Genomic DNA, 12,242 nt, shown 5'->3' on the forward strand with positions numbered 1-12,242 from the left:
GTCTGTGCCTCCCTGCTGACTGTTCCCGGCTTAGGAACTCACCGGAGAGAAGATGGCAGCTCTCACTATAAATGGCCTTTGTTAAACAAAACAAAACAAAATGCACTTTGGTAAGGGCTGCCAAGTATCCCTTTGATGAAACACCTCTTACAACAGAGGTGTCAGCTTTAGTGCCCATCAGTCATATGGAAGGTTAGTAAGCTCTAGACAGTTGTTTCCACCCCTAGAGCTACTGACCCACTGAATCTGTACTGCTGGCAGGAGATGGAGTCCTGTGGTGAAATTAAAGAGTTGGGAGGGACAGCTGTCAAGTGGAGCTTAGCAGAGCTGGCAGGGTCTTACCCCACAAGAGAAAAACACCAGCTCACCTCTGCCTTTGGCAAATCACCTTTGAAGATGAATAACAACAATTTACTAAAACCAGAAATGACCATAAGAGGTAGGTTACTTGAGTAGCTTAATAACTATTTAGAAGATAAATCCATAATTAAAAAATTCCTCAAAAGAAATTCCTGTGATTCCAAGAACTTCCTTGGAGATTTCTAGGCTTTCAAAGCACAACAGAGTTATACAATGTTTCTAGTTGCAGAATCCAGCGAACACTTCTTAGACTGAAACTCAAACCAGAAAAAAAGGTAGTTCTAAAAAGAGAATAGGAAAAAAAATGGTTGGGGTGACATACCCCTATAAACACACTTGGGCAACTGAGGCAGGATTGCTACAAGTTTGATTCTAGCCTCTAAGACATAGAGATTATCAGGCCATCCAGAGATACATGGACTCTGCTTCAAAAAACAAAATAAAACCAATAACAAAAACAGGACTGAGGAGGAGCTGGGGAGGAAGAGGAGGAGAGAAGGGAAGAAATAGGAGGGGGGAGTAGAAATAAGACAAGGAAGAAGAGGAGGCTGATGAAGAAAAGGAGAACTAAAGAGAAAGGATAACAGACCGATATCTCTCAACAGTGTAGATGCAAAATTCTTTAAGAAAACATGAGACAGAAATCAGCAATATCAGAAAAAATTGTATCATGACCCATTAGAATTCCAGGTTAAAGCAATCAGTGCTCTCTAATAGGACAGGCAGTAGTAGTGGAGACAGCCAGGAGACTTCCCAGAGCAGTTGCCTGGGTCCTGCCCTAATCTGGGAAAGGGAAAAGCCGGAATTCTGTGCCCATGGTCTTTGTTCTAACAAAGTGAAGTCCTGAGTTCCACACAAAGTAGATGACTCTGAATGTGTGGAGACAAACAGGAGAAAGGTTGGCTTAAAGATAGAGGTACTGGCCAGGTCAGTAAAGGCCACAGTGACCCCTTGAGTAGCAACTACAGGCCAAAAAGAGCAGGAAATCCTCTGGCGAAGACATTGGCACCCCAAATACATGGAACTCTGTTCTCCAAATGTGTTTAATGTGTTTGTATTGAAACCTTAAACTCTAACGTTATAAATGAATATTTTAATGAGAGCATTGCTCTGGCACCTTTCCTAACCTCTACCAAATGTGAAGAGAGTCTATTGCATCAGCAGGAGCTGATGCAGAGGCCATGGAGAGATGTTTCTTACTGGCTTGCTTCCCCAGGCTTGCTCAGCCTGCTCTCTTATAGAACTCAAGACTTCCAGCCCAGGGATGGTACCACCCACAAGGGGCCCTACCCACTTGATCACTAATTGAGAAAATGCCCCACAGCTGCATCTCATGGAGGCACTTCCCCAACTGAAGCTCCCTTCTCTGTGATAACTCCAGCCTGTGCCAACTTGGCACACAAAACCAGCCAGTACAGTGTGACTACAACAAAGGATACGAAACTGTAATCAAGTCACCCAAACAAGAGGTGATAAAGATAAAGAAAAATTTTAGTTAGTATACTCTATGTGTGTGTGTGTGTGTGTGTGTGTGTGTGTGTGTGTGAAATACCTCTAGATAGTCATATACAGACACATGCTGTCTCATGTCAAATTGTGTTTTTGGAAAGTATCTCCTTAAACCTAAGCTTAAACATTTGTGAAATGTCTAATGTTGATAAGAACTCACACACGAGAGGCCACACAATTCACTCTCAAAATTTTAGTCAAACTAACACACCTTGGCCCACAAATGGTTTACTTCTAATACTTTAGTAAATTTCCCCAAGATCAAACTCACTGTAATTGCTGTGTAACAAAGAAGCCCACACATCAAACTGGCACACAACTACAATCACTAACGTCTCATTCATTCTTAAGTCTGCATGTCTGCTGGATACAGGGACCACCAGTAATGTGACTGAATGTATGAATCCAGTCAGACGCAGATATGTCATAAGTTGGGTGTAGATTCTCCTTAAGGCTAACGTCCCTAAGAGGACAAGGTGTCATTATGGGTGAAACCTGGTACATTTCTACCTCCCCATTTGTCAACCTAAAGCAAGTCACCTTACCATAGTCCAACATAAATGAAAACCTCCCATAGAGTTATCAGTAGATGGAGTGAATACATGGTGAACAATTACCGAATCCACTGATTCCTAAATGTGGAGGATTACCATTACAGAAGATATACAAAAAAAATATAAGAACATTTCAGGAGCCAGGCAGTGGTGGTTGCACGCCTTTAATCCCAACACTTGGGAGGCAGAGGCAGGCTAATTTCTGAGTTTGAGGCCAACCTGGTCTACAGAGTGAGTTCCAGGACAGCCAGGGCTACACAGAGAAACCCTGTCTCAAAAAAACAAAAAAACAAAAACAAAAACAAAAAAACAAAAAACAAAAAACCCAAAAAAAACCAAACCAAAACAAAAAAAAAAAAACAAAAAAAAACATTTCAGGCATATTCCAATAGGGGCTACCACGTATGACATGGATCCAGTCACATTGCCCTTGAATAAGTGAGTGGGTATGGAAAGAGAACACCTTCCATACAACGGCTTTAATTGGCTTCAAAGTCACTTTTGGAGCCTGAGAATGTGATTCATTTGGTACAGGTGCTTGACTAACACAGCCCTGGGCTCACTCTTTCACCACTTTAAGCACAGCACATGCCTGTAATCTCATCCTGGGGAAGTAAGGAAAGTACAAATCCAGCCCAGGCTACACAAGACCTTTTTAAAAACATTGTATGCGTCTTATAAGATCTAACTTAATACTTGCCTATTTTTATTTGTGCTTATATACTCTGAAACTGGCCAGATACAAAGGATCCCAGAAGCTATCAACTCAGTACATCTCTTTCTCTTTACTTATTAAACACATATGTATTTACAGGGGAGGTAAAATCCCCAGGATTGGGGGTGGAGAGATGCATCACTGATCAACAGCTGACATTGCTTTTCCAGAGGTTTGGCTCTCAGCTCTGACAACAGACAGCTCACAACTGCCTATAGTTCCTACAGTTCCAGTGTCTATAATTCCAGCTCCAGGGTGCTCTCATGCCTCCAGCCTCAGGTACGTATACCCAACACACAGTCAAATACATACACATAGTTTAAAATAATAATTTAAAAAAATCTTTAAACATCCAGGCTCTTTTTGATGCTCACAGGCTAGGTTTGGTGGCCAGAGGCCTAATGCTGAAAGCTGAAAGTGTAGCAATATTCCCAGGAGTCAGTGAGATCCCAGGACAGGCAGGATACCCTGGCTTCTAGGCACCTGGTCCTGATGTTTTAGCCAGTACCAGACAAGCCACCCCACCCCTCCAGGCCTCCATTACTCCATCCATGGATCCGGGATCCACTGGAGGGTTTGGATACCCCGGTTTCCCCAAAAAAGAACTGCTTTGTAAAGCCAGTGCTTGACGCTTTACAAAGTATAGCACCTGCTGGCCCTGAGTGTGGGCCTCTAGTTCATATACAATGTCCTAAATTTGTCTCCCATGAACGTTGGGAGACACTAGAAAACTCAAAATGTTGCCTTCTCTAGTTGGGTGACTCTGATGTTCCTACACACTCGAGCTCCTCGGGACGTTTGTTTGGCAGTGGAATCAGTTTCCTAACAAAATGATCTTTGGAGCCGTTGCTTGTAGTGTCCTAAGAACCTGAAGGTAGAGTTTGAACAAAGGCCTGAGCAGTAAGTGTTGCAACGTCTGGCAGCGGGAGGAAGGCCAACTACTAAAACCAACCAAGCAACAAAGCCCAGAAGCCAAGCTCTCTGAAACATTTGCATAGCAAAGGCGCTGCCCTCCCTTCTAAGGCTCCCTCCTCTGCCAAGGTCTTCAGATGATGACCATTGTCCTGCATTCTAGAAACACCTGTCCCCACCCGTGCGTTTTGAAGCTGGGCAGCGCTCCTGTTCTGCTTGGAGAGAGGCTGGCGTCCTTCCTTGCCCTCCTCACAACAGTCCCTGTGTGACTAGTAGGACCCTGACCTCTCACCTCCTAAGCACCTGGCAGCGGGCGCGGGCGGCGCCCTTTGGAGCGGGGGCGGGCCCCAGAGGATCGGGATGGCCTCCCGCTGGCGTCTGGGGCTCTCTCAGCCGGGACGATGGAATCGACCGTGATGCCCGGCGAGGTGCTCATGAGCCAGGCCATCCAGCCCGCGCACGCCGACTCCCGCGGCGAGCTGAGCGCCGGGCAGCTGCTTAAGTGGATGGACACCACCGCCTGCCTGGCGGGTAGGTGCGCGGCCCACGCGAGGGCACCGTCGGGCGGGGAGGGCTGCTGCTGGTGGCCAGGGAGGTGATAGTGTCTGGGGATCCTGAAGAACTGGAGTGTCTGGAACTGGGGATGCGCTAGGCTGGCGTTGAAGCTAGAGAGTGCCTGGGAAAAGGAAGGAAGCAAAGCGAAGGGCAGTGTTCCCAGAGCTGAGCGCAGATGCAGACAGGAGTGATGACTAAGACAGCTGCTGATAGCGACCTAGACCAGTGGTTCTCGGACGTTTATTTGGCTGGACTCCTTTCAACTCACAAAACAAAGTGAAGACATCCCACCCTCCACTCCCTTCAAAGACTTTGTTATATAGATTGCATATATCTGTACTTAACCGTATTCAAAATTCTAAAGATTGAGTTCGTTGACTAAGTAGAACTGAGGCTGGAAAAAATGTTCACACTTCAAGCATGAAACCAAGATTCACTTTGCAGTCTCACAGGCGCGCGCGTGTACACACACACACACACACATACACACACACACATTGGCGTGCGCATACGTGCACATGTTAATATATTTTCTTAACAAACACCTACATTATTTACTGCAACACCAGAAGTGTTCTTACACCACTGGTCACAGTTCCTGCTTTTCATGATTTAAAAGCTTCCTTGGTGAAAGATTGCTCCTTTGCCAGATCCTTTCTGTGTTTAGTTTACTGCCATCACTAGGCAGTCAGGGGAAACTTGATAATATTCCTGAGAGAGAATGGGAGCAAGAACATCAAGAAGGCCTAGCAGTATAATCCAGTTGTGAAGGGCTTGCCTGGCTTACATGAGGCCAGTGTGACTTCCATCCCAGCACTGAGGGTGGGGGTGGGGGCACAAAATCATCTAATATGGACTGAATGATGTTTCTATGCCATCCCTGCCATTTGTATTTTGGAAGTGGCAGTTCCCTGGTGTGGCTGTGTTGTATAAGCGAGTAATCAGGGTTAAAGAGATGAGAGGAGTGCATCCTTATTCCAGGGGACTAAGTCTTAGAACTCAGAAGCATGTGAGGCAGCAGCAAGAGTCAGTCTGTAAATCAGGGAGAGAGCTTTCACCAGTCTGACGTGGCAGGTGGTGGGCCTGACAGCCTTCAGAACTCTGAGAAACCAAATGTCTGTTGTCCGAGCCACCCAGCCCATAGCGCTGTGCTATGGCCACCCTAGAAAAGGCAACTGCTCAGCATTGAGTTGATTTATGATCTGACTTTGACTGATTATGCTTAAAGATGAAGAAAAGCCCTACTTTTGAAACCAGTGTGTTATAATGTAAATAGCTTTCTAGCTAAAAGCCTGGGTTGAGTAGTACGTGAATGTCCTATGCCTATGCTGACTTCTCTCATCTTTAGAGCAGTGATAGAGTCTTGGATACAAGCAAGCCTTGCCACGCCCCCTTCTGAAGAAAGTCTTTTGATGTCCTAGTGCTATCTTGCTTCCCTGGGATCTGTTATCTATACACAGTGAACTTTAAATACATGAATCATATCACTGACTCCCACTCAGTACCTCTCCATATCTTCCCATCATCCCCACTTTTCACAGATGCTCTTGTAGGGGAAAACTCATTCTCTGAGGGGCCTGAGTTAATCCTGAGCCTAGCTTAGGACATTATACTGAATGGCTATAGGATGTTCCACTAGAGGCCATTGACACTAAGAATAAGTACAGGATTGTGTTTCCCATATAAATAATCTCCGTGGTAACTGCCTCCCTTCCAGACTGTCTGACAGCATCAATGGCATCCTTCTGGGTTTTTTCTAGTGTGTGTCTCACTTTCTCTCTAAGAAACTTTGTACCTGTTCTTTGCCCATTCCCATATCTCACTCCTCAGTGTCAATGGCCCTTGTGCTGAACCTCCATTTCCACTGCCTGGTTCTAGCTCTGGGCAAAAATGAATTCAGATGGAAAAAATTAGACCTGGGAGGAACTTCACATGTCATGTGTTCTAGTCACATTCAGTATACTGCACGCAGCTCAAGTAAAGTTCAGAACATTATGGACTCCTGCTTTTCTTATTGGAGTAATACAGTGCTAACTCTCTTCTGTTTGTCACCCGTAAAATTTGGCAGCATTTTCAGTGACAGTCCTTTTGTTTTATTTGCTGATTTGTTTTGTTTTAGTCTTAAGAGTTCTTACAAGATTTGAATTGGGTTACAACAATGTTATAAGAAATCAGAAATATCTAAATAAAAGAAAGAAGTGTAGACATGATTGGCATGCTGATAAGAGTGATACCGATTTCCAAGGCGCTGAACACAATTGGCATCAAGAGTTTCTAATCTGACCTTTTAGGGAACTTAGATCACAGGAAGACTACAGATAATCAATTACAGTATGCTTTAGCAATTATATTGCCATTGATAACTTCATAACTGGAAATGTTACTATTACGAACACTAAAGACTCCTTATGATAAGGTTATCTTGTGAAATACAGATAATGACCATGTTGAACACTCTACGGAAATAAGAGCCACTGCATAATCAGGAGACATTATTCAGGTAACATTGGTTGAATCTTAAGAGTAACGCCAAAGCAGGTTTTTCTAGCATTGTTTCACCCAGAGTTCCGTTGACCAGTGCTCTGTCTACTTATGTCTCCTAGGATAAACAATACCCATGGCCATCTCCCCAAGGCACTGGTAGATTCCAAACCATCTTTCTCAATATTTTTTTTTAATTGAACAGCTCAGATCACATTAGCCATAGGCCCCACAGCTGTCATCCACCCCGTATTCTTTCCATCTTTTCAGACTGGAAGCTTGAAACCATCACTGCGGCCTGCTCCACACCCATGTCCACTTCTTGTTTGAACTCTCTCAAGACCACACTTCCTTCTCCATGGTACTGATGAATCTTTCTGAATGTTCACTTTTAATGAGTGCCACCTGATTCATAACTGCAGCCTTATCTAGGACTCGTCCTTGGCGTGCTTTCTGTGTGTCTTCCTGATCCACACATTCAATCTGTAACCTTCTCTGTTTGGATTTACTAACACCACGTTAAAGGAATCTCTTCAACCCATCCCCTCTGCTGAACCTCCACACCATTGCCTGGTCTCCGGCCTCACCATCCTGCCTTGGGGGTTTCAGAGTGATGCCTAAGCTCTTCTCCCTGTATTCTGGTTTCGCCTCCATAGTGCATCTAAGGTACATCTGAACTCGCCGACCTCCTCATGTCGGATACTTTTTTTGTCTTTACCTTTTCTTCCTTCCTTCCTTTCTTTCTTTCTTTCTTTCTTTTTCTTTCTTTCTTTCTTTTTTAAATTTTGTCAAGCTTTTATAAAAACTGATGTTGTTACACAAAGCAAACCCATCTGCTTCCAAAGCATAACTGAATGAAGTAGAAGACAGCACAACAAATGTTAGAAGGGACAGACTCAGGGTTGTGCTACAATCTAGGCCAAAGCAGCTGCCTAGAGATTCGGAGGAGCAAGGCCTGTGCTAACAGGATCTTGCAATGTACACCCTGGTTCATATGCTATCTCTCTGACTTTGGGACTTTTCTATTTTATAAGTATACTAGTCTAAACTCTCTAAGAAATAGACTTAAAAATACAAATATGGCTGGGCAGTGGTGGCACACGCCTTTAATCCCAGCACTTGAGAGGCAGAGGCAGGTGGATTTCTGAGTTCGAGGCCAGCCTGGTCTACAAAGTGAGTTCCAGGACAGCCAGGGCTACTCAGAGAAACTCTGTCTCGAAAAGCCAAAAAAACAAAACAAAACAAAAAATACAAATATGAAACAGTAATAAAGGTCAATTATTTGGCTGAAGTGTTTAATTTATAAAGAAGAAATGACAAAATGATATTGACAAAGCAGAACTGTATTAAACTAAACATGGACATGTTAATATAATCTGTTTTAAATTCCATACCAGCCTTAATTAGTTATTTTTTGCTCTATGACTGTGTGTTAACTACAATTACTCTAACTGTAATGCCAATAACAGCTCTGAACTAATTCTGCTATATCAAAGCCTCACACCTCTATGAAAACAAAACTACAAAAAACCAAAGCAACCATTTACACTTACTAAGAAGAGCAAACATTTACTTCAATTGTAGTATTTGCTTTTCAGTCACAAAAAGAAAGAAAAGCATATACTGCAATGGACTTGCGAGCTCCTTTGGAGGATCTAGCAGGGAAGCACAGCTACTCATACACCCTTGTCTGAAGACAGGTTCTCTGCTATTCAAGGGAAGACCATCCTGTTCAACCCAGTGTGCAGCTTTGGGAGGGATGCACACCCACCCAGCCAGCCAGATCAGCTGAATCAACCCTGGCAATCAATGGGGTGACAGATGCCATGGCCAGATCATACACACACACACACACACACGCCCCTGTTTCTTTACTGAAGGTTGAAAGGGTTTTTCCTCTAATCTGGTCAAGTACTTCCTATCAGAAATCTCTCCCACATCAATAACAACTATTAACTCAGGAGAGAACAGTAAATAAAGGTAAATTCAGGCAACTAAGAAGTAAATGAAAGTGTTTGAAACAAATGGAAGTCACACCCAGAAGAGAACAGTAGTGACCCTACTTTTCTTTATTTCTTCTTTGTTTAGTTTTTATGAGATGGTGTGTGTGTGTGTGTGTGTGTGTGTGTGTGTGTGTGTGTGTTGGAAATCTGCAGGTTTGCCAGTTTGATTTTTTTGTTTTTTGTTGTTGTTTTTGTTTTGTTTTGTTTTGTTTTGTTTGAGCAGGGTTTCTCTGTGTGGCACTGGCTGTCCTGGAACTCACTCTGTAGACCAGGCTGGCCTCGAACTCAGAAATCCGCCTGCCTCTGCCTCCCAAGTGCTGGGATTAAAGGCGTGTGCCACCATTGCCCAGGTAGGTTTGTCAGTTTGAACATCCAAAGGACAATGTTTGAAGAAATCACATTCCCTGAAATATGAAGAGAGACAGGGAGGTCAACAGCTTTGCTTGTAATCCTTAAGCAGATAGCTGGCACACTTTGAGTTTTGTATGTATAGGGTAGACTTCAAATTTCCAAGTAAAGACCAGAGAAAGTGAAGGAGTCATACCCATCTCTAAAATGACAGGGCTTTATGGTTTATATTTAGTAAACTGAACCACCTGTTTTTTTCAAGAAAACAACAAAAGCAAAACTAATACTTTTCAAAGAGCTCATCAGAGCCCGCTGTTTCAATAACAAATCAACAATGACTCAGAGCTAATAGAAAAAACCTTACATCCAATTAAGCCGGCAAACACGATTTGTTCTTCAAAGATAATCAGCGGGAACTAATCTATAGATGACATTGATGCTGGAATTAAAATTCAAAGGCTTTAATGTGGCTATTGTAGTTATACTCAAGAAAATTGATAATATTATTTTAAAGATTAGAAAAACAATAAATCTCAAAAACTAAAATAGAAAGTGTTTTATGAGAACAATATGGAAACTCAATAACAGAAATATAGCATCCAAATTTCAAACTACATTGTATAGCCTTAACTATGGAATAAAAATGGCTGCGGAGAAAGTCAACAAATGTAAAAGAAAATTAATGTAAAGTATCTGAGCTTTCATATAAAATGGGGTTATGGTCCAATTGTATAGCACACTTGCCTACCATGCATAAGGTTAGAGTTAAATCCCTAGCACCACACAAGTACACAATGCTTCATACAGTCATGAAAAAAAAAAAAAAAAAGGAAGCTTTTATATATGCATAAGATCCCCCAAGGAGAAAACGCCCTCAAACATGCTGAAAATCATACAGTTAGATTCAAGGATCCATAGATCACCAAGAAAGATTAATTTAAAAATTATCATACATAGGCATATTATAATCAGATATGTTTAAGAAAAAGTCTTAAAAGCATCCAGAAAAGCTGTACTCAGTGTAGCAATAATTAAAATTACCACCAACCTCATCTGCAACAGCAGAGACCTGGTTAGCTCAACTACATTAGTGCTTTCAGCTAAATGATCATAGGAGAGGTCAGAAGACAGCAAATAACACCTGATAATAACAATTCTGAAACGATGACAAGCAAGAGCTTCCAGGCCCCATCCAGGATCTGTTCTTGGCCCTCCTTCCCTTCATCTCCATCTCACTCCTCCTTCTCATTGTCTCCATTCTAGCCACAGAAGCCACCCTCAGGCTCGCCTGCTCAGCAGCCTTCCTGCCCATTCTTCCCTCTCATATCTATTTCACTTCAACTCATCCTCCAGATCTCAGCTCAAGAACCTTCACTTGTTCCATGAGCCATGGGGCCTTATGTTTTCTTCAGAACATGTAACTCATTTTGTCCTTGTATGTAAGAACCTCTGAGCAGATTCGTAAAATTTCCACTCAATCTTTGGCTTTCCCCTTTACACTTTATGGAAATGGGTCATGGGTGCATTTCCAGCACCCTGGAGAGAGATGCTGGCATAGCACAGATGTTCAATAAATATTAGTTGAGGATAAGAAAGAATGGATACTAGTTCTATCTTATCAATAACCATAGTATGAATACATGGATTATAATCACTCAGCTAATGTGCTTCCATCTTCCTAGGACATCAATAATATCTCTAAGTATTTCTACTGTCATTGAAAGAATGAAGGTACAATCAAAATGTTAAGAACCATCGGTGGAGACCACCTCCTACATCTGAAGGGACTCAAAGGATGTGATGGACACACAGGAGCCATTTGAAACTATGTGGGAACAATGGGCCCAGAAGAAGCTTGTCAGTTAGAAAAATAATTCAGCAAAAAGACAAGGATTTGGAAGTGTCAAACTCTAGACATGTTTGGAGTCATGTGTGGCAAACATGAGGCATGCTCATGTGATTTATAGGCACTTGATTTATAAGCACTCCTACAAGTGTGGAGTAGGAAGTATGACTGTTGGTGCAGCATTCAGTGAGGTGCTTGCTCTCTGAAAGCATTCTTAGCCTCATCTACCCAACTCTTTCCTAGAATTCCTATTTTATGTAGCCAAAACCACTAGAACAATCATTTGAATCTTTGTAAGATTGAATTTCCTCAATTAAGGGTGGAACCAATGATAGTACTAACCTTCTCTGACTGGCATTCATGGCTTGGTGCATGGCCAATGGCTGACAAGCGTGGCTTAGTGCATAGCCAATGAGAAATGCTTGTAAATTTCTAATTGTCACCTTCTGCTGCTTCTCCCCGGTCCATCATCCAAAGCATAGTATTCTTCAGGAAAGTACAATAGAGCTCTACATTCTTATCCTAATGGTTACTATATTTTAATTACTTTGACCACTTAAAATTGGCAAATTGGTTTACACAATCATACTTTATTAATAAAAACATTTTAACTTAAAAGACTGCCCCTTCATGAACTGAGTGTTTATTAGGCACTTTTTAAAAATCAATGTTTTACAACATGTTTTTGAAAAAACATTCAGTACTCTGGAAAATGTTGGCTCTAAGAACACAGTTTTAGAACAGATCTGTAAGGACCTCTGATAACATTGGTAAGATTTCCACGCAGTGTCTGGAAATCAACTGATCATGCCTCATGTTTGTCTCAGGCTGAATCCACCCTGAACAAGACTAGAGTTTGATGCTTCCAAATCCTTGTATTTTGCTAAATTGTCTTATAATTGACAAGCCACTTATGTGCCCATTGTTCCTACGTAGATTTCCAAAATGGTTAATTTCTC

At 42.4% G+C, this 12,242-nt stretch overlaps 1 protein-coding gene across 1 annotated transcript in view; it reads left to right on the forward strand.

Annotated features, from left to right (window-relative positions):
* Positions 1–4,129: 4,129 nt before the first annotated feature.
* Positions 4,130–12,242, forward strand: part of Acot12 (acyl-CoA thioesterase 12) — a 40,878-nt gene continuing 32,765 nt past the window's right edge. Inside the window, exon 1 of the mRNA XM_031360769.1 lies at positions 4,130–4,581. Coding sequence (XP_031216629.1) covers positions 4,452–4,581 — 130 coding nt within the window. The 5' untranslated portion in view covers positions 4,130–4,451. The remainder of the gene's footprint in view (positions 4,582–12,242) is intronic.

The sequence above is a fragment of the Mastomys coucha genome, unplaced genomic scaffold (assembly GCF_008632895.1).
Source record: "Mastomys coucha isolate ucsf_1 unplaced genomic scaffold, UCSF_Mcou_1 pScaffold8, whole genome shotgun sequence".
Taxonomy (NCBI): Eukaryota; Metazoa; Chordata; class Mammalia; order Rodentia; family Muridae; genus Mastomys; species Mastomys coucha.